This window comes from Zosterops lateralis, assembly GCF_965231275.1.
Source record: "Zosterops lateralis genome assembly, chromosome: 8".
NCBI classification, from domain to species: Eukaryota; Metazoa; Chordata; class Aves; order Passeriformes; family Zosteropidae; genus Zosterops; species Zosterops lateralis.
Genome location: NC_139768.1, coordinates 19,505,633 through 19,529,612, shown reverse-complemented (window position 1 = coordinate 19,529,612; position 23,980 = coordinate 19,505,633). Strand labels below are relative to the sequence as shown.

Below are 23,980 nucleotides of genomic sequence, written 5' to 3'. Positions count from 1 at the left end.
AACATAAAATATAATCTAATAATCATCTAAGGAATGTTTTGAGAACATTTTCCCTTAAGTATTACTCAACATTTAGACATGGATGATCAAAAGTCAAGACCCACTCCCACCAAGCATACAACAGTATTTATCTCAAGCTCTCCCCAGTAGGAAAGATTATAAGGATTAAGTTTCAAGCTTGTGCAATTGTCTTTAGACAAACACAACAATATGCAATAAACTAGTATTCCCCAGATGACTTTATGAGAAAAAAACCCAAACCCCATGCTAATGACAATTAAGACTGAAAGAAAAGAAGAGCCAAATAAGTAACAATGTGGGACAAAGAGGCCCCCTTGAAAGAGGCATTAGCATGGAAGCCATCAAATCAGGGGGTGGTGGCTTTCCATGTGGGAAGGCATTCTCTGGGGCCACTTCTTGGCTTCCTTCTCACAAAGCAGTTCATTCCTTTAAATGATGGTACATATTCTCAGGGTTTGGATCAAAGAAAGCAGGGTACAGTGGGTCTCAAACTGAAGTCAGTCTCAGAACTTAATAGTTTAGGGCCAAGATTAAGAGCCCTCCCAACCAATTTCTGTTACCCAGCCCAGTCACAATAATATTTTCCTATTAAACCTGTATTTAATTGGGTCAGTGGAGCAAGAGGACAAAATAGAAACTGTATTGTAAGCTAGTCTCTGCATTTATAAAACAGCTTTTCTCTGGTATCTTGAGCACCTGCTCCTCCTCCCAGATTCAGAGAACAAGCACTTGGGTACAGAGTTTTCAACTGATTTCAAAGAACAGAATTGTAAGCATACAAAAATCGATGCCTGAAGAAAGTGCCTGGGTTCATTCAACATCACCCGCTCTGCTTGTGTTGTACATTTACAGTGAGCATCTCTAAGATGAGATCCTTACTTCCTTAGCTGACTGCTAAGGATCTTGAGCACTTCTAATAATGTTTGTGTAGTTTGTAGTTTCTTCCAAAACAACGCTACACGTGTTAACATGCATAACATCAAATTTGAATATAATATAATTTCAAATACTCCATGTTACTCCAAAGAGGACTCTGGGAATTTACTAAGAAAAACACTCTTTGTGAGCAATCCTTGCATGAAGAATTATAAATGGTCATCTCATTTGATCACTTAGATTCCCCAAATAGGAAGCATCTGATGGAATTGGCATGCGGGAGCTTGATTCCCTCACTCCTTGCTGCTAGAGGTTTACTAATTATTCAACTGTTCAAAGATGGTCATGAAAATATGACCAAGCAAATGCACTAGCACAAGAGATGTTCTATAAAGAACACTCTTCATGAAAATTATGCTCTATGGCATCATTACCAGATGCCACATTCAGACCTCATTCCACTCCAGCTTACAACGTGTGCCTGCTACACAAACTGTCTAACAACCTTTCTTCTAACTTTACCGCTAAGACTACCATCATTTCAATAGATATTCCAACAAAATGCAATTGAAATCCATGTTCTAATTTTCTTTTTAATCAGGAGTCATGCAGCAAAACACTGGCATATCAAAGGCTCACTAATATGTTTCTGGTCATAGAGTTATTACAGATAATTCCAGATAGAATTTTTATCTTTTCCCAGAATATCTCCATGGAGATACCCATTCATGCTCTGTAACAAACTATGTTTCTTTTTTTTGCCCACAGGTGAGACTTGATAGTGACAAAAGTAATTTTGGCCAGAAGAAGTGACTGTCTACCTTCATCCCTGAGCCTACACGTCTCTCCTCCACAGCTCCTGTGACAAATTAACAGCAGTGCTGTGTTAGTAAGTCGTAAAACATTGCATTTGTTAGGATCTGCTTCTGCTTTGACGAACTTTAAAGTACTTAACAGATATTTGTAAAGTCCTGATTGATTGCAGGTCAACAGCAGCCAAAAATAATACATCATAGTCCACAGCAAACTACAGGAACATAATTTCTGACAGAAGGAGTAAGGAGAAATTGAGACAGAAGAAGTTGCCTGAGCTAGCACATCAAATTTAACATTACTGCTCTTCTCTCTCTCTCTCTTCATATTTCATCATTATATCTCCAGGGATGTGTTAATTGTATTTGTTGAACCAACTCAAACACTCTTTTCTGTCTGCAACAAACCAAAAATGTCACCCAACACAAGATGAGCTTGTCACCTGTAGCCCTCAAATTTATATCTGAAGAAGACAACAAAGAATTGATACCTCCTCTTTCTCCTAGCTATGTTTAATAGCTGAGGAGATGAGGAATGTACTTGCTAATGGACTATTATGGGAAATCAGATACTCCACACCCCTCTAGCCTAAATTCTTCCCATGCTTCTCTTTCACCCCTTTTAAATCCATGACTCCATGGATTTAAGCCATGACTCCAAATCAGGATGGGCACTGCTACCAGTCTATCATTCACAAACTCTCATCAGGTCATGTGAGGACCATGCACAGATTAATTAAGAGCATTTGCTCTTGGAATGCTTTGCTGTGATATGGAACATTATCCTCATTTTAGAGATGCATAGAAACAGATGTGTTCACAGTTACCCAAGATATACCCCGGACAAAGCTAAGAATCAAATATCAGTAGCCAAGTTTCTGATAGTTTTTACTGGATTGGGATGGCAAAAAACCAAAAAAATCTCAAGCTCTTTATAAGATTAGAAATAAGTTAGTTACTCAGTATCTCAAAATCAAAAGGCAATACATCACAAAGCATATGGAAACATGCCAATGCTTAATATTTAATTTACATGAAATACCTATGAAAAGACTATAAAAGGAAGACTTATTGCTGAGTCTTTTGTACTATTTTAAATATTCTAACTATGAAAATATTGTATATTTTGAAATACATATAATAGCTCATAAAATGAGATGTTTTCTTCTCTTTGCTCATGCACTTGAAAATACTTTATCTCTAAAATTCATGACAATATAAAAAAGTCCTAGTAAAAAAGTCTTCTTTATTCATACCTCAAGATTAAGAAAACCCCCAATAATATAATTAGCTTTCCTTTGAAATAGATTTAAAGACTTTGAAAGCTATTTCCTCATGTCTCTAAAAGTAAATGGAAAATGAACACATTTCAGCACACAGACTTTGTTAGTGGGTATAACCCTAGTGCCTCTGATTGCATCTGCATTATGTAGAACAGAAATCAAAATGAACAGAAACCAAGCTGTGGTGTGAAGCTCAACACTCCTCCAGTCATGTGGACCTGCCAACCCACTCTCAGCCATATGAATTCCATAAGTCCTTTCCCCTCCCTGTCTACCATCAATGCCAGCCAGGCCTTCATGTGGTGATAAATCCAATTCTATTTCCTCATAGAACACAATGAGAAGTGAGACTGAGTCCTCCAAGAATGATTTCAAATTCTGGACATCTTAAGCACAAGTTGCTAAGTAAAACATTAAAATGAGCATTACTGTTTTAATATGGGACTGTGTGATCTTTTGCTGCCTTACAAATGTGCCAGAAAACAAGATTTTACTTGTAAATTAATTTTTAATGTATTTTGGTGGTTATTGTTTGGCACTCATGAGGTATACTTTGGGGAAACTGAAATATCGATGTGTTTCCTTTGTTTCTAGCACAAATACACCCATTCACCTCTATCCCACAAATAAGATTGGGCTTTGTGATTACTGTCTGTTTCATTCTGCTTAAGCATTGCTGAAAATAAAATTAAATTAAATCAACTATAGGAGAAAGCAACTTCTTGTCTCTAAAATTTTGAAATGACTGAACTGTCTCATATTTAATAATTCAGACTCAGTCCTTTAAATTTTGTCCAGGAAAATAAGATGTTCTTTATATTTCAAAGATGTCTTCACAAAAGTCTGCAGTACTGGGTTTTCTGACGCAGACTGATTATAAAACCCCCTTTTGTTCTCATAACTTCATGATGTATATCTATAACTCTTTCTTGTTTGTGAAGATAAGACCAGCCTTGTCTCTCTAAATGCCTTTTCAAAGGAAGATTCACAGTTGTTTGACTTTTGATCTGTGTGGCAACTAGCTCGACCACCTGCACTGGGTTTGAGCAGTTACTGAGCTTGCTTTGTACCAGCTTATGAACACAGCAAGCCTTTGACACCAGAACAAGCCGATGTGTGAATACACCAATTTACAATGTAAATACAGGGTCCAACAATATGGGCATCTTTAATGACCAAATGTGTAAAGTGCATATATTGTTTACTGATTATATCATTAAATAAAACAGATGGCCCATATTCTCCATCCACCTACAGTGGATTAAAACACAATGGTGTAATAGTCTGGTAAACTGGTAATGTGAAACATTGCTTTGTACTGGTGTAGTAGCATAAATAGCTGTTCACAAACGAGCTACAAAGCCCCACTGCCACTAAGAGTAATTAGCTTAAGGCTGTACTGAAAGAATGTTACCTTCACAATCAACACGTGTGTGCCATTCATGCTGAAAACTGCATTTGAAAAATACAGCAGTGACAGAAAGTAGCAAGGAAGTTTCTTGGCATGCATAAAGTAGAGCATATGCTTCCCAACATCCAGGCAAGATTGGACACACTTAGAATCATGTTTCTCAAACAATTCCCTATTTAAACACATTATTTGTGGCCATGATAAGCATGTCAGAGAAACAACAGTGGGTTGTTGTTTTTTTTTTTTTCACTAGCAGAAGCATTTTTATCAGGACGAAGGTAGAAAGTTGGTGCAAAAATAATTTTACAATGCAATTGTTTTTTCAACAAGAAAAATTAGTGTTTCAGTCTTAAACTATCAGTAGATCTACTAAATAAGTAAAGGAAAATATGAAGACTTTGCTCTCACAGATGTTACAAAAACCTGGGCTACACTTTGGTTAATATAGCAAATTCCAAGCTAAACAAGAGCTCTGAGGTAATAAATGCTGCACAGTGAGATCCTGCACAAACTGATAGCAATGCAAATGTTGCAGAGAACATAAATACCAGTATTTATGGCAAAATAGTTTTCTCCTGTCTTTCTCATTTTTCTCAATTTCCACATTGACTTTTCTTTGCCTTCTTGATTAGATTTAAGTCAGAGAACTATAGAATGGCTCAGGTTGGATCTTCCATATTAAAAAGCCAGTCAGAATTAGCAAATTTTCATCCCTCCTATCACCAAGTAGACTAAACAATCCCTCACTCTATGGCCACACGTTCTCATTCATGACTTTTTTATTCTTCAGAGAGCTGCTCAGCAAGTTATTGTTGTGTGAACATTTCTTCTGCAGAGTTTTAAAGGTCCAGTACAACATATTACATGCTACCAGGGATATAAATTCTTCCTCAGTTTTGGTAGTGTCCCACAGCAGCACTAACTTATCTGCAACAAAATCTGAGTGATTCCCCAAAGTCATAATTTATGTCCTTCTTTGCAAAACTACAATAATAACAGCAACAGCAACTACAAAACACCACCCACCCCACCACAGATTTGCTCAAACTAAAGGAGTTTCTTGTTCAACATTAGGGCTACAGACGAGCAAACTCATCTATGACTTGCAGGTTTAGGTCCTGGGTTTTGTGGTAGACATCACTGACTGACTTGAACAAAAATTGTTACTCAGCTGAGTTTTCCTTTTCCCTTTTGTTGGTCACTTAATCTCTCATGCCTCTTAAGCACAGCCAGAAGTCCGACCTGCTGCTATGAACTAGACTGAAAATGATCTAGTCTAAAAGACTAGATAATAAGGACAAGATTCTGGTGTCACAGCAGTTTTAAATCAGCTTGATGACTTCATTGTTTTCTAAAAGATAAAGTTCTTAGTGTGCAATCAGAATCACATATGGATGCTGGAAAGCCACCACATACTGAAAAGCCAATTTAACTTTGCTTTTATTAAAAGCCAACAATTTCAATCAAGTGTGGCAAGAAAAGTGCCAAGTGCCACTGGAAATCATACTCAGAACACACAAAGAAGGTTTTTTACCTGACAGAAGATGAGGCAAATCAATTTGCATTTCTCCATTTGTTTTCAAACACTATCTCTGTCCAAAATACTGGTGTGTCTATGGACAAGGGTGGGAGAAATGAGTTAAAATGATGGTTTTTTGACACAATGACTGTCTTTTTCTTTAAGCATTTAGAAGAGCCACCAAAAAAGTTAAATCTTGGTATTTTGTAATTTTGACTTGCAAATGTTGCTTTCAGTCAGCGTAGTAGAGAGTCTAGTTTTAGTCCAGACATGCAACTTGATGAGAATGATTTAATTTTGGTGTCTCTGTTTGCAAAGCTCCATGACACCTACACATGAATTGTTTGGAGAGGTTGAGCTTCCAGGATTTGCCTATTTGAAAAACATCCAACTCTTCTATTTTTAAATGCCTGTATCCCATCAAAAGGCTTGGTTTGATGAAAACTAGAAACTATAATTTAATTCTGTACACTCTTATTTATGTTCTCTAATTCCTGAAAAGTTGAGCAGAAATTTCTTTCCACAGCACAAGTCACCAGAAATCTCCTCTCATGTACCAGCACATTAAACTTCTCTGTCTACCCAGGAAAAAGGATTTGGGCTAAACATTAGGCAAAAATTGGAAATGTCTGATTGAGGAGATGGGGAATGTTGATCAGTGGAGAACAGGCCAAACACATATCTGTCAGGATTAAAACAGGGTTAGTCAATCCAGCCTTAACACAAAGGGATGAACTTTTGAAATCACTTCCAAGCTGGTTCTATTTCCTTTGGTAAATATATGGACTAAAATGAAGTGACCCAGTGGCAAGACATCATACATATCTTGTATTCAGAAAATGTTACAGTCAGGAATTTATGGCTTAAGCACTCTGCAGTAAATGGAATGTGTAAAATTCAACCTATATTGTTTTTTCACAGTTATAGTGTGAGTGGTGTCAAGAATGTGATCCCTAATCAACTACCGGCCTTGAAGAGTTTGACTTAATTGATTTCTGAAAAGTTGTCTGCAATTATTTCAGCAATTACCAATGCCAGCTTTTGCTAACAGTTTCTCTCCTCCACATAAACAATCGTACCATATTTAAAACATGTTTACTACCTTCACTATTCCTGAATATCACATCAGAGAGAACTCATCCTACTGAAATCTCCTTGTAACTACTGCAGGAAAGCCCTGCACTGCTTATGCTGATATAAGACATGGCTTCTCATGGAAGCATGCCATGGGATACCTGCTGTGGCTCAGACCTGACAATGTTGGCTGTGAAATGCCTTTTGTTTCACTCATGACACTGTGAACCTTTCTAGGCTCTAACTGCTTAATGGTAGGCAACATATCCCAGTACAGAAAACATCCACAAAGGGTTACATGATACTTAACCTATCATGATGCTTTACATTGTTGGTATATGCAGTCTAGCACTAGCTAGGATAATTATCCATTGGGATCCTGCTTTCCTGCAGAAACACAACTGTGTGTTAATGTTCTTTCCAGCTGTTCAGCTGGACACGAGTAGACAGAAGGGGAGCAAATGAGATAGCAATTCCAGATGACAGAAAAGAGGGAATAGAGAGGACAGAACAAAGACCATTGTATGCTTAAAAAGGAATGGAAAAAGAAAATTAGAAATGTGGTCTGAAGAATGCTGAGAACCCTGCTCATAACAGAGATAGTGTAAGCAGTCTGATATGTAAAGCTATCCAACCATCTGAAAAATAAAACAATGCTACCATATAAATGCTCTTACCTCACCAAATGAGGGACATCCCCTTCTAAATCTGCCTGGGCACAAGGAGATTAAAACCCTGGCTTATTTTATCCTATGCATTTAAGTTACTAGATGTAAAGATCAATCGTGATGTTCCTTTTTTCTTCCAGGTTTGAAGAAAACTTAACTCTGTATCACTTAGGTTGTTAGAGATGAAGGTTTGCAAAGGCTACGGTCGCATTAAACTAATCCCAGCTACATGCCTGCAATGTTGAAATTGGTCCCTTTCTGCAAGGCATTCAATACCTGTGGCCTGGAACTCTCCATGTACACTGATGGCTGGTGGTTAAATAGCAGCTCAAAAGACTTCTGCACCCTCCATGGTGCATGAGCTGAACAGCATTTCTAACACTGAATGAAAGTAGGGCAAGTTTTTTTAAAAGTATTGTGGAAACAGCACACACATAACACTGTCTAAAAAAGATGAGTAAGGTTTAGAAAATAGTTTTCCATTGATTATTAAAAATAAGAAATGCATCTTACATGCATCAGATAACATCATTCCTAAACTATGGACAGGGAACTCACATTGTCCCATACTATTTTAAAATATTTGCTGTTCAGACCTAGAGGTACATTTCCTGTTTTTTGGTTGGACTCCTAATGATGAAGAATGCTCACTCTTGGGAATTTTGCTGATGACACATTTATGTTTTCCAGATGTTTTGTCCATCACTTCAACAAAGAAACAAGGTTTCTTTTTAAAGTCAGAGACAAAGCTAGGAACAACTAGGTATTAATTAATGCCAAGGTTTAATGTGGAGTAACAAGCAGTATATTCCTCATCCAAGGACTAGATTGTGATTAACAACACCACAGAGCTTATCAGTTTCCTTCTGAAAAGATTCAACACTTCATAATTGATAAAGGTTAGATGTGTAATGAAACACAAATGTACAATAACGTAAGAATCAAGTAACTATATTAAATACTTAAAATGAAAATTATAAAAGAAGTTATTGTAATGACAGTAACAAGCATTAAAATACCCTATGAATATTTTACAGCTTCCAGTTAACAACAGAAATATTAAGGACATGGCTTGCAAGGAGCACAATAAAAGCTGTGTTGCCCCAAAGGGGTGACCCAGAATCATTCCCTCCCTTATTCAGTCTCCCTCAAGTTAAAGAATTCCTCCACTGGTTTAAGTTAACTGTAATGCTTAAATATCCCCCTGAATGAAGGTCCAAACTATTGAAGTAAACAGCTGCAGCTGTTGATATTCAACATGGAGCAGACATTTTGTTTGAGAATTTACTGTTTCAATCATTTTTCGGTGTAGAAATACATCTTGAAGTAAAAATGGAAATATATGTACAAAAAAGTTGTTGAAACAATTCCTACTCAAAGTTCTTTTGGCTTGAGACCAAATATCCTGGAAAGAGGAACCCCTCTATTAGCATGAAAACAAGGCAAATGCAGCTGTATGTTAAACCCCAGTCTGGATTGGTGACACAAAGACCTGTCTTCAGAAAACTGCAGAGACTCAATGGTCATGGCCAAGTATCACTGAAACAAGCTTTAGCTCAGAAGAAAATCAGTTTTCTGTCATGGACTTTTGGGGATGGAAACAGCGATTGGTAGGGAAATAGGGAAAAAGACAGTGGTGACACTCACTCTTTCTTTGGGTTAGTGTCCACAGGGACATGACTGTCCCTGATGCTGTTCTTAACATATGGAAATGTAGGCTTTGTAGCCAAGCAAGCAGGCAGAACAGACATTCTTAACTTCACACATCTCTGTAAGCAAGAGAAAGCAATAAAGAAGTCCTGTGCACACACTGCTGAATGGCCACAGACCAGGTCAGGGGGTGGAGCAGAGCACCCCGTACCCTGCTTGAAGAACTGCCCTACACCCTCAGCCCAATGACCACAACATCACCACTGCTGAAGCTGCATGAGAACTATTAGAAAAAAACTGCAATCCAGCCCCAAACTCTAAAGACCAATTCCAAAAGTCATGTTTTAAATCACTTCTGCTTAGGACCAGAGGCAATGGACATCCAGAGTTGGATGCTGGGAAATTTCAGTGAGATACCTGGAAAATTTGCTTATTTCAGCTATTGCTGGAACAGAGTGCTCAGAGGCATTGATATCTCCAGCCTTGGATATGTTTGACTGGAGAAGAGTCTAAACAACCTACTCTAATGAGACTTGCTTTGAACAGGAGGTTGGACCAGATGACCTCTAGAAGTCCCTTCCAATCTAAATTGTCCTACAATTCTGTGAAATGTTGAAAAATAACTGCAAGGTCTGAAATATCCTGGAGGTCAAAAGTGGAATAAACTTTGACCAGCAGTGATGCAAGAAGCAGGACTCCCAGAATTTTCCTGGAAAGAGTGAAGAAACTCCACTAGAACTCACATTCAGTTTCTGGCTGCAGCCATATTGGTCATGCAGCTGTTGGCAAGTCACGTAAGTTACTACTTGAGAGCTGAACTGAACCCTTACTGCCTCATTTCTACCAGTAGTGTCTCTGTCCTGTTGGGACATTCAATTTTAAATCTCTTTCATAAATGCAGATGCATTCATTCTCAAAACATCATTGATAACCATGCAGAACACTGAAATCTGAAGATTAAAAGAGTACTTTTGACACAAAAATTTCCTGGTGAACCAGACAGGATAAAAAGTTGTTCTGGAGTGTAGCAACTATTCTTGTAAAATATCTTCCCGCCATTCGAAGGGGACAGACAGAACTTATCTGCTAATTGAAAAAAGATTCAAATCTACTGAAATTTTTATCTGGTTACTTTTAGGTTTGCTTGTTTCCCACTGGGCTGTGTGTGGCTTGGAGACTTTCCAAATTCTTTTCTTATAAGCTTTTCTAGGCTATTGGCTTAGGATATGGGCAAAACCCTTAAGATGTTACAGAACACATTATTTTCTACTTCTTTCTAGCACACTGTGCACTCCCCAATTCCCACTGGGGTACAGACCAAGGAATAGAGTCCTGAGACAACCCATTCTAGTGCCTTACCACACTCACAATAAAGAACTCCTTCCTAATATCTAATTTAAACATACTTTATTTCAGTTTGAAGCCATTCCCCTTGATCTTAGTAATGCCATGCCATAAGAGGAATGCATTAATTTAGTAGAAAGTAAGTAGTTGCTACAGAAAAAAAAAATCATGAATGTATAAGTCATTTGTATGTGAGAATATTTAAAAACACTTATCACAAAAATACTCTTACCTACATACCCAAAATAAAATGACACAACAAATTCCAACACATAAGGCTGGGTACCTTACTGCCAGAGTAGCAAACTCAGATAGGAAGACCTGTCCTTATTATGCCACTGATTTCCTTAGTGAGCTATGGCAACCCACAAAACCTGTCTCTGCATTTATTCCCCATCTCCAGAACATTTTATGCACAAACACATGGCCAGGGAATTTAGGTCATACAAAGGCAGTAATTTAGCCCTCTAGCTATCTAAATACCTGATCTCTTAATATATTCAGCCAGATTCAAAAGAGATGCTGCTTTACCTTTCCCAGACAGTAAAATTAGAAAGAGTTAGGCATTAATTTGAAGCACAGGGTGCTAGCATGGCATATGACTTCAAGCATATCAGCAAATATAGATTGTGGGAACAGCCACTACATTGAGCAATGTTCAATTTAACATTACCTTTTCTCTATAATACTGATGTGGAGAATGGTCCTCCAGCACTTTATTTTATTGGTTCCAGTAATTATGTAAAACATTGTGTGTGTGTACTGAACTATGCAGAAATCAGGACACAACTGACAATCTGTGCTAATTATATTTCTTGCAGTTGTATTTATCTAATACATGCTGATTTCTTGGGGTCTGTACTTCATGATTATTCTTGTAACTAAACAAATTGTGAGGATGCTGAAGCTGGGATAATGCTAGACCCTTCTACCCAACAGTCACAAAAAAATTAAATTCACTGTAGGTCTATAAATTATGTGGCTTTAAACAACATCCTGAGAGTTGTCTACTGAAAGCTGCTTCTATGCTGGCATTGCTTTTGGCACATTTACCTGACCTGTGCTTAAATCCTAACCTGACTTTGATCTAGATAGGTGACTCAGTTCAGCATTTTTGTTGAAGAAAAAGGAAATCCAGTGCCTTTCTGACACACAGAAACATGGCATCATAGTGTTCGACTACATAATCCTTTTGTCTGAAAAGAAGAGCCCAAGTATATCTCAGAAAGATCATATTTTTCATTTGGCTTATGGAACACTTATAAACTAGGACTCCTAACTGTGATTCCCAAACACAAAACAAAGTCAAAGGTTACAGCATATGTTTTTGTTTCAGCTTCTCCAAATTACTTGCAAATGTATTCAAACACAATATGAGGAGATACTTTATTTTATTGAAAATAACAGACTACAGGGTGCTACAAAAAAGGCTGGGGTACCTCAAGCATAAACATGGAAAGAATACATTGGTTTAGAAACCCATAAATCCTTATTTGAATCTGCCAACCTGAAAGCCAAGTAAAGCCCGAAAAAACTATTTTTCCTAAATGCTATGTCTGATTAAGCCATACTATTAAATGACAGCTGAACTTTAACATTAATATGATATTATTTAAATAACTGCATGATTTTTTTTACACTAAAATGATGAATGATTTTTGGACAGCTCAATTGACATAAAGCAAGAAACCCCTTTAATGAGATTTGACAAAATGGAGACATATGCAGAATATTCGTTACAGCTCATGTCGCAGAGCCCTTCCAGGGGAGACTTGGGTTTGGTTGGTGTCTTTTCTTTTCCTTCATTTTTTTATAGTTTATTTTGATTGTCTACAGTCACTGAACCATCCCTTTCAATTGCCACTTCCTTCCTCCATAGATTTTGAATTTAGCTTGTGTCATTTACATATTACTCTTAATCAGAGAATTTTATATGCTACATTTTGGAGTTGGAATTGTAAGAAATCAGTGGAATGAAGGCATCAGGATCAGTCATTTTAACCTTTGTCAATTTGGTATACAAGAAACTAACAAAGGTGTTTTTCTGAGGAGACTTATGGAGAAATAAAGCTTATGCTAAAGAACAACTTACAAAATTCCAGTTTTCACATTTCCTAAGCCAAGTGACAAATCAACAACCCTGTTAAAATTTTCTCCTCATTTTTTCCTTTTTTTTTTTTTTGTTATAAGCAAAGTGCATTAAGCAAACACACAACATAAAAGCCTGTGGCAAGGGTAATTTCAAACTGAACTCTTCAGATGATGCACTAAACTCCTTTAAAGCTGTGCTTTCTTAGCACCCAGCACCACTTATTAGAGGGATGCTTTTCTTCTTTAGGAAGCTGAGTATGTACAGAAATATGGACATCACAGAGAAGCTCAGCAGCTGTTTCACTGGCTAAAGAACACATATCCAGAGGTGCCACTAACTCAAAAAAATCTGTCTGAGAATGCACCGATGCACTGATTTAAGGGGAGTAATAATCAGTGGATAACTCCCTCCCTTCAGTCCCACATAGATTTTTAGGACATTGCACAATTTTCTTTTTCACATCAGCTCATTTTGGTCCCAGGGACTATTTTCATAACACTGAAAGCGTGGAAGAAACATACTAAAACCACAAGGGCTGACAATGTGTCTGCCCCATCCATTCAGGCAGAATTGGTAATATCACCCTTTTCTCTGCACATAAATTTATGCTGCCCCAAAACATTTACCAACCTTCTCTTTTTAACAGGCAAACCCCCCCCTCAAAACACCAAAATCACTGAAGAATAAGAAACACAGGAGATCATTATAAAAAAAAAAAAATCTTAATTTTAGAACACACATCCAAAACACCCCAAACAAATACAAAGAAACAAAGATGAGAAACCATTACACAAGGGCTATTCTTCAGGCTACAGAAAACTCTTTCCATAGACATGACAAAGCCTTCTATCCTCCAAAGACATTCTACATAGCAGCCTGGGTAAAATAAAGTCTGTTCCACCAGCAAAATGTTGAGGTTGAAGTAAAATTGAAAATAAAGGCAGAAGGAGAGTAGAAGAAAAGAAAGACCAGAAATGTCCCTACCTTGGCCTTACCTTCGCAACATTCCCGTCAAAATCCTGGAACTCTTCCCCAGGTTTGCATCTGTTTCTCTAAGCTGGAGAGAAAAGAGTTCCATTAAAGGTAAAAGGCACACACACCCCATTCTGTTCAAAGGAGAGGTGTTCCTACAGACACTCAAGTCAGCTTCAGGCTTAGCACACAACAAGCTCATAAAACCGCCAAAGCTCTTGAATTTAAAAATATTTTGTTTTGTTTTTACTTACATAAGTATGAAGCCCAGGGAAGTTAAGTCATCGAGGCAATAAAGGTGACTCAAGATAAAAAGTAAATGCTTTAACAAATAAAGGGTTGCAGGTAGAAGCTCTATACATTGGAATCCATAATTCCCATGTGTATGTGTATTGTTTGTGTATATTAGTGAAAGGATCAAGGGACGAAGAGACAGCTATGTGCTGTGTTCCTGATGCTTTATGAAAAAAACCCCATATCTTTCTTTCACTGTTTTTCAAAGACTGTAGTTTAAAGAAAGAAACAGAAATACAAAATATATCCTTTTAGCAATTCTGTTTAAAAGAAATACGTCTATACTACTGCCCCTTAAATACAAAACTTGTACTGACCTTATAGCAGCCACCTCTGGCCAGGGTGCTCAATTGCTTTGTGAATAGGATATATACGTGTACAGAAGGAACAGCTGTACAGTACATATAGTGGGGTTCTTTCATGTAAGGAACTCTCACTCAGTGAAATGACCATTGTTGTAGTTTATTAGAACAAAGGAAACCTACAGTTTACAGCTACACCTAATTACCTCTCTTGTTCTACAGCTCTCAAAAATATTGCAAAATAGGTAAAAAATGAAATAGAGTAGATGAAAAGTTATGAAGCAAATGAACTTTATGTTTATTTCTATTGCTTTTTAAAAAGGATTAAAATGTCCCCCCCTTTTTGTGTTTATTAGTGTCCCACAAAAGGAAATCTAGAGATTAGAAGTTTATAGGAAGAATGGAATGGAATACTCTCCTATTGCCTCTTTTGCCACTGGCAGCTAGAGGAGAGACATCTTTTGACATTTTAGACATCTTGGAACCAGTGGGACATCAAAATCTACTGTAAAAAGATAATGTAATGATTATTACTATTTCAGTTATGAAATAGCAGGGACAATCATTTCTAACATGCCCCAAAACACAGCTGTGTGTACATACAAAAAAACATTCTTCTATTTAGGAAAGGTGAATATGTCCCTCTTCATTATCAAATCAGATTGAAAGGATTACCTGAGTCTTTGACTTCTTACTGAAAAAACTTTGTTGCAGTAGACAAAATGTATCCTGTGTTACAAATCCATCAAAACATTAACACTGCCAAGGAGTGTGGCAGTCTTCCAATAGCAAATCACCTTCACCATAACAAACCACTATTATATCTTGAATATTTGAACAGCAGCATTATTAAACCCAGTCTCTATTCTGGAGCACAATACAGTAAATATTTGCTGCCAGATTTAATGCTTATTACTGAAATCAGTAGGTGATGTGACAATCAGTGTCACATAACCTTTTTGCATAAATTTCCTCCTTATTCTTCTAAAAGCTATTAACAAAATACCAAGTAGAAGCTGGGACTGGGTAACACCAATCAAGTCTTGCTCTTAGCAATATCATATTCAGTGGGAAGGCTTGCACTAACTCTCAGATCTCTGTAATTATGTGCTATGATGGAACAAAGATGAGTATTATATTCCAGGGAGGCCATTCCCTCATTTTTTCCTGATTCATCTAGACAATTCAAGCTCCAGAAAAGCAGTTTAGCCTGGTTTGACACAAGTAACAGAAGAAAAAACGTCACAATAATTTTTAAAAGGCTCATTAAAAAGCCAAGTTCTTATCTATGCTAGAAGGGATTCTGAAGTACAAATGTATGCTTTACATTGGTCTTTTATTATTCATAAAGATGCATTTAACACTTGGGGCTTCTCCTCCCTTTTCACAGAAAAGTAGCGCTCTCCTTTTTACCATTAAATGTTTGATCCTAACTTTCCTCTCTTGCTGCAGGATTCTACCTGACAGCTAGAATCAGTGCTGATAGTTAGGCAGAGGAAGCTGAATCTTAGAGGTTTGACAAACTCCTCTAAGCAAGACGACCTCATGTTTTTATGGTAATAAAAACCCCACAAAATAAGCGAAAGAAACATTAAAAAAAGAAACAAACACGTACACACATAGTTGGAAGATATCTAGCTACCTCCCAAGAGAATGCTAAGAAAACACCTTTTCTTCCTGCTCTGGCAGAAAAAAACCCAAAAACCCCACATGAAGAGTTTCAAACTGTAAGTTTGTTTTTATTTAAAACTGAATCATTTGATTGCAGTTCTTCCACCATTTCTTTACCAATACCAGCACACCACAGAAGTGTGGAATGGAACTGCTGGAATATGAACCTCTCAAACAGAGAATGTTTCACAGAACTGCTGTAGTGAAAACATTTTGAAGCAGGCTTTGATATTAGCAACAGTAACTCTACATGGTGTTTAAAAATATTAAGAATAATAATGAGAAAGCAGGAAAATGAAGGAGATGCTCATATTGGTATCTTGTGTGCCTTAGACAAATTTTGAGGTTTTCCTAAAAAATATTGCATCTTTTAATGTCCTGTATAGTTCAGTTAACCTATCTGACTTGTAGCACAGCTTTTTTTCGTTCTCTTTGCCTTCAGAAGAAAATAGGAGTTTTACTCTACAGATAGGAAAATTAATATATGTACATTTAACCAAGCCATTGAGACATTCACTTATTTACATAAAAAAAATTCTTCCTAATTTCCACAACATTAAACTGTTAAAGCTGACCATCATACTCAAGTTGACAATTTCATTCCAGAAGACATGTTTATTTCCTGATTGATAGGATAATAAATACTCCATGTATTTAATGTACATTTATAGTGCATTGATAAATCACTCTCTGCTCTGGTCTTTCAAAATCTCCAGATAATGGGAAACTGCCAAATTATCAAAGATCTCCCCTAAATATTCACTTGAGTGTATATAGACAGCTGGAACAGGTGGACCATGTGGCTCCACTAGAGAACTTTTCTGAATTCCCTAAAGAAAATATTTTAAGTGGCTTCTGATAAAACACTTGGAATTGGAGATCTTCCATTATGACGAGAGGTTTTTTACTGCACTGTGGTGGAGTGTGTATGTACTGCACTTTCCTAGAATATCCTTATTTTTAATCTTCCTCTTTGCATCTTACAGGCTTTGCCATCAAAGAAATTTGCTCCTCAGGTAGAAAGCAATGGAAAGGAAAAGTTATGTTATGAACCATGTGTATATTGAGTGATCAGAACTACATCCCTGGGATATACAGGACCAGCAGAAAGGAGTATATGGCATTTCAAGAATGCCATATACTTTATGGCAATAAACCCATTGCCTAGGTTTTATTTGTCCAGCTAGAAACACAAAAGCATTTCAGATTCAGCAGTCATTGGAGATGAAAGACAGAAGACACCAAGTTGCCAGAACAAAACTTGGTCAATCATCACAATTCTTAGTGACATTTAGTGATCTAGCTATATTTAGTGTCTTAAAGAAGCTAATGCCCAGCACTTCAGAAAGCAACTGGTACAGCTGGCAGAAAATACATTCATTAATTCTGTTATGGGAAGCTTTACTAATCAAATGAAGAAACTCCCTGGGATAAACGAGTTTTTCTAAAGTGTCACTGGTCAGTTAAGAGATGCGAGGGAGAACTCAGCTTTGGAAAAACTGGGACACCTGGGAAAGTATCTGAACAACATGTCATGGACAGAAAGTCCTGGCTCAGTGAGGTTTCTACCACAGACAGAGAGGCTGGGTTCCCACATGGAAATTCAGAGAACTTGTACACATTGGATGGGATGGGCTTCTGAGCATCTCCATTAACTCTGCCCAGTGGAGCTGATTCCCATGGAGGCCACATGAGCCAAAAGTGACACAGGTATGTTACCTTGGCTGCAGAGACAGAGCAGCAGTACCTGCTCTTCACACAGACCTGCCTGAGGGGCTGTTATTTGCATCTGCAGCTACAAAGAGTAAGGTTGCTTAACTATTAGATGCTCACTTATGATACTGAACTGTTTCATAGGAAGCCCAAGAAATCATTGGAATTGATAGTACAACAAACCCTTCAAAGGACAGAATGCTAACCTTTCTGTGATAGTGACAGAAAATTTGCTTCCAACAGCAGATTTGGTGACTACAGTGTGACTCCCCATCAGAGAGACTTGGCAGGATGGGGCCCACGTAAGACACTCTGTATGTTCTCCACTGCAGATGGTGATTATATCTCATCTGGATTATTTTTGCATGCACAAAGAACTTATCCAATGCAAATAAAATGCAGAATCAGCAATTACTTATTATCAAACTTACCCTTTCCCGAGCACGCTGGATCTTCTCTCTGTCATGGCTGAGGTTTTCAAGCATCTCCTGTCCAATCTGCTCTGCATTAAAAAATGAAAATGTAAATCATGAAAAATATAGCTTGTGACTGAAAGGCCTTAAAATGCCAAGTTAGATTCTAACAAAAGCATTTAATACATGTGGTAGCCTAATCACTCCTCCTAACTGCAAAGAGTAATATATCATTATATTAAATTTTAAGTTTTTCAAACAATATTAAACTGAAGAAGCAAACCAAACCAGAAGCTGCCCCTCTGCAGCCTCTTGAGATTGTCTAGGCCCTGGGAATTGATGCTGACCTTTGATCTGTGAAACAAAAGCAAGAAGACTTTCAGACTTGCTCTAGATGCTGGGTGCTCATACTTCCTATCTACTCCTTAAGCCCAAGGAAGTCAGCAAGCCTTTGCTAAAACACCAGCCATCCTTCTACATGTAAAGACATAGAAGTCATATTAGAAGAAAACCTCTCTCAGTGCCTCTCAGCATTTACCATTGATGCTTAAATGAAAGCTTTTTCAGGCTCAGCCCAGTGACTGGTGTCTGCTTTGCTCCACCATGGACTGTTTCTGGCTGGCTTAGAGATAGGCTGTAATCTCCTGATGTTTTCAACAGCAGACAGAGACATTAATTTATAGTCATCACCGTTTGTTTACACAGGGGTTGTTTCCTTCCGCAGCTTACGCTGAACCAAAGGTTGCAAAATTATAGTGGAGAGGCCTCAAGATATGGTACAAAGACAACACAAGATGCCAAAACTTTACTCTTCAAACAGCTTCAATCAAATGCTTCTCTAACACTGAAACATTAGCAGCAAGTATAGAGAAGAGATTTTAATCTTCAAAGCTCTATAGAAATATTAAGAAACCCTCCCTGTATTTCCCCGAAGGAGAAAAATAAGTTAAATCATTCCCATTTTACAGATGGGGAAGCAGGCAGAAGGAGCTGAAGCAGCTGTAGCTTTGCCTCAGGACACACAGCACGTGTGAGACAACCAGCATTTCTGTGCACATTCATTTAGGGTACTTAGCAGGCTTACCAGAGATATGAACCAAAAGAGTAAAACTACAAAAACATGGCTTTTTTCCCCCTAAACAACAAATAAAAAAGCCTTGCTTTTGTTCTGGTGAGTAAGTGGGATCCTAAAATGTCATTATTCAGGGAGCCTTGAGAAATGGATCATTAAAAATTCACCAATATGTTAGTAAACACAATTATGATTATTCTTTTTTAATAGATGCAGTCCATTTTCAAGGAACAATGCAAAACAGGACGACCTCAAACTTTAAAAGTTTGAGACAAGCAATGTTATTTTTAAATCCATTTAACACAAGGTACACAGTCTGCCAGATAAAGTCCGAGGAAATTCATTACATATATATTTCTCTATCAGTTGCCAAGTATAGTACAAGTAAGATAAATATTTCCTCTGACCACAAATTGACATCCTCATTATGCTATCTTGTCCCTCTTGGCTCGCTGCTCTTTACTTTTAGCTGTATATACAATGCCTCCCAAAGGTGAAATGTGGTAAGATACATGGGTTTGGAGTTAAAAGGCTGCACAGTGCAGTGCAGTTGCACAAATGGCAGCCTCAGAAAGTGATTCACAAGAGCCTTGCCTATCTTTGCACGTCAAAGGACTTACAGGATGGGACTATACTGTGCTTTTCCTCATTAAAGCACTCAAAATACTGTAATACACAAACAGATATATGTGTTCAATATAATCCAGGGGAGAAAAAACCAAAGCAAAATCTCTTAAAAGAGACGCGAAAAAAACCAACAAATTACTAATGTAGTGGCATGAGGTGAAATGATAAAAGTGTATTTAGTGCTAAAAATTATATGTATGTTTACAGACATAAAGGAGTATGAGGTGCAGATCTTCCTTCAAATGAACAAGCATAAAATACATGGCTAAAATGGTTTGGTATCTCAAGAACAAAGCTTAAAAATATCTTTGTAGGAAATAGTTTTATTTTTATTACACCAATTTTTAAGCAAGTTACTGTGGGTTTGTGTATTTTTTTTTTCATCTTCTTCCTGTCACTGGCAAGTTCACACTCTTAGCTTTTTATAATGATTGAGTTTATTTTCCAACCATCAATGTGACAGCAGCATCAACTGTAAGTGAGGGTAAAACACCGTCACTTTGACGAATAGTGTATTTTCCTCTCATTGTCGATGACTGAAGACATCAATAAATAAGGAAGGAGAGCATGTCAGCCAGAATATCACAGAATGAATTGTTGATATGACACTTAGGGATTAAACCTTCAGCCATGAAGTTCAACCTAGCAGAGGGGTCTGAGAACTGAGATAGTTGCGTTTCTTCCCAGCAGCCTCTATAGATAAATAATTGGACGGATCATCAATTTTACAGGAGCAGCTTTACTCTACATGCACTTTCGTTGATGATCTTTGGCCTTTTTTGGGCTAAAATAACAACATAAGTTGAACAAAGAGACATGAAGGAGGTAACATAATCTCACAATAAGTTTGCAAACATAAATTTACACCTTTATCCTCTTCATACCCTCATTCTGCTCAGAAAATTCACTGATGACAGTGGAACTCGATTTTTAGCTGGAAGGTCAAGACAGTCAAACCAAAATATTATTACATAGAGAAAATAAAGACTTCCCAATGATACGAAGACATGTCTCTTCACTTGGTGTGCAACTGAAAGCACCTGGGACTAGGAAAAATGTAGCATTAGCCTACAGTAGAGCTAATTACAAGCTTGATATCATTGCTATCTGCTTGCTAACATTTTTCAGGTTTCTCCACGACTCTGATGTTTTCTTTCCAGTTAAAACATTCACCTATCTGGCAAATTCATGCTTTTAGTGCAATGGTGCTGTATAGATCTGCCCAGCCAACATATAATGCAAGTCATTGATGAAGCTACTACAGTTATGTGAAAAGGTCAGCTTTGTAAGATATACTTAGTGCAGATGCATGAATTAAGACCAATACACAAACTAAAGGGTGTTGCCTGTTGCCAGTAATGGTACTATTTCCACAGAATCTTAACAATGTCAATTATCTGGGGATTATGCCAACCTTTCAGTCGTTTTGAAGGGACAATGTTTAGTATGGTGCAGTCCTAAGTCCTACCAAAGACTGAGTGGTGCTGCCTCTTCTAACTGAAATTCCCAAAGAGATGCATAAAATTATGTTTTAAAATTACAGATAAACTGTGAGAAGCAGAAGGGTGAATGTATTTACATCATTATTATCTGTGTACTGACAGAGGGCAGGAATATTTGATGGAGCAATTATCTCAGTCTTAAACAATGCTGTGATGGCCAGAAAAAAATATTTCTGAAAAAAATACATAATATTAACAAGCATCATCCTTAAATGGTGAATGCTAAAATCCACAGCTCTAAATGTATTCCGCCCTAAAGGTGTTTGAACAAAGTATGGGAAATGATCCTCTTTAGTGCCAGCTCTTCAAAAATGCCATGTTGTGAGTCCAACACAAATGGTGCCTGCTTCTCTGAGACTGTGTTATGGAAGAAAAACATAACATTTCTTCTCCTAAAACACTGAAATTAATTAGTGGAACGAATACAATTTTCCCCATTTGAAGAAAAAAACCCCACACTCCCTCTCCCCCTCCCCCCCCCACAATGTAACAAATGCAAACCTAACTTCCCCCTCCATGTGTGCACAAATTGGCACAAGTTTTCAACATTTATGTTGAGATAAACCCAAAAGACAACGATCACTTTTAGCAATGCTTTGCACTCCTGAACAAGCCCCTTCTTTGGAATTTGCTTGCAACCTGTATGCAGTATTTATTTATACATACAAATTGTAATTAATTTAATATGAGGTCCACAGAGTCTGATTTCTAATACTTACACACACACACCAAGAGCACAGCATAAGTTGTGCTTGACTGGTTTTCTTTTACTTTGTTTGCCTCCAGCCATCTAAGAATTTATGTACTTTATCAGCTAAACTGATTCTGAAAGAGCTTTTTCTAATCACTCAAGTCAATAATACTTTTTTGCCCTGAGAATGACTACTATATTTACTCAAGAGACAGGAATGACATGGAATGAGCCTCTCCAGGTTTTAGGATAAACAAACATGCATTTTTATGAATTTTGAAGACAGACTCTCCATTTTTCTTTTCATATGAAAAATAAAATAATCAAACATATTTTATAGAGCACTTTTTCTCTCAAAATGTACCCTGTGTGTGTGCATATATATGTGTGTGTATGTGTGTGTGTGTGTGTATAAAAGGGTCATAAGATGCAGCAGATACCTGATAAGATTTAAAATACAAAAAAAGCTTAAAACCGACCAAATCACAAAGAAGATGCCTGGAAATTTGATTTGCTCAATCTCACTATATATACAATGCATGCATCTGAGCTATGTAATTAGAGGTTGGAAAATACAAAGTAATTTACATTGAGAAATGCAGATCATGTTAAAAATCAAGATGGCTGTTTTACAGAAACATGAAATACAATATAAAAACCACTGTGTGTTGACCAGAGTAGGACTGGGGAACAGTTCCAGGATGAGATCCCCAGCCCTGTCTAGTGAGCAGTACAATTTTGGGGGGTGAAATTGTGTTGTCTTTGCACAGACATTGCATACTCTGAAGATACAGCTAAAGCTTATGGAAGATTTTTGGAAACTGTGCTGACACAGGCTGGGACATTTTTTTTTTCCTTCCATTTTGGACAGGTTCAAAGTTTTGATTTTAGGAGACTAGGATAAATCATCAACAGCAGTGTCTGGGAAAAAAATACTAGAAAGTGTTAAAAGCTCACTGTTCAGAGGTGACAGCAAGCAGATTTACAAACTTGGAAAATATAGACTGCAGGAGTTGAAGAATTCAGGGTTGAGTCAAACACCTCACGCTTCTGACAGCAGAAAGTTAATAAAGAAAGTGATGACATATCTTGAAGTATAGGGACACAGGTAAAAGTCCAATAAATTCCCCAGTTCACAGCTGACATATTTACATTGAACAGCTGATATAATTAGAAACAGAAGGATTTAGATAATTAAAGTTATTAAAAAACAAGTACAGGGTAATACAGATAAATGAAGGATAATGTAACAGCCATAAGTCAATGGAGAGACAATTTGTAGAGCATTAACAGAACAGTGAAATATGAGTTAGTGCTCAAATGCCTCAAGAATCTGCCATGAAGATGTTAATCTGCATCTGCTAAGTGGCCAATTAACACAATAAAATAAAAATTAGCTACTTTTTATAGGGATTAGTTGGCTTCTTCAGCAGAAGCAAATGCCATACAGGTGGAAAGAGCACTGACAATCCATAGCATTCACAGAGGACATCCAACACTTCCAGAGCTGTCAGAAGTTCAGTTGCAAGAGAGGATAAAAGAAGTTGCCCAGTCTTACTGTAGAAGCAAGTAACATCTAAAAATACCTCCCAAACTTCCAAAGTCCAAGATGTCCACTAAAGTAGAAATACAAACATTTTTCAAATGAAAAGGTCTCCCTATAAGTCATAATGGATGTTCATGAAATTATTTTTATTGGCCAAGAGCAAAAGGGGTTGGTTGAGACTGAGGTCAGAGAAGCCAGAAAGAAAAACATCTAGAACACCTAATCAGAATTCAGTCTTTGTGCTTTGTTCAAAATAAAGAAGAAAAGATATGTGAGGAAGGTGCCACATTGCCTTTAAGAACAAACTGGGAGCATTTCATACTCAACACCTCCCATGGTCCAGGCCTGGTCTGTCCTTCCACAGTAAAAAAAAAAAAAAGGCAGATGAATGAGAAGAAAATAGGATAAAGAAAGAAGAAAGATGACA

General features: G+C 37.3%; 1 protein-coding gene across 4 annotated transcripts in view; it reads right to left on the bottom strand.

Annotated features, from left to right (window-relative positions):
• VTI1A (vesicle transport through interaction with t-SNAREs 1A) overlaps positions 1-23,980 on the bottom strand; it is a 266,773-nt gene that overhangs the window by 93,580 nt on the left and 149,213 nt on the right. For 2 of the 4 annotated variants that reach the window (XM_083866526.1, XM_083866527.1), the window contains 2 exons: positions 18,134-18,204; positions 13,735-13,807 (listed from right to left, as the gene is read on the bottom strand). In XM_083866526.1, coding sequence (XP_083722652.1) covers positions 13,742-13,807; positions 18,134-18,204 — 137 coding nt within the window. In that variant the 3' untranslated portion in view covers positions 13,735-13,741. The remainder of the gene's footprint in view (positions 1-13,734; positions 13,808-18,133; positions 18,205-23,980) is intronic. The other 2 variants (XM_083866524.1, XM_083866525.1) reach the window with 1 other exon arrangement.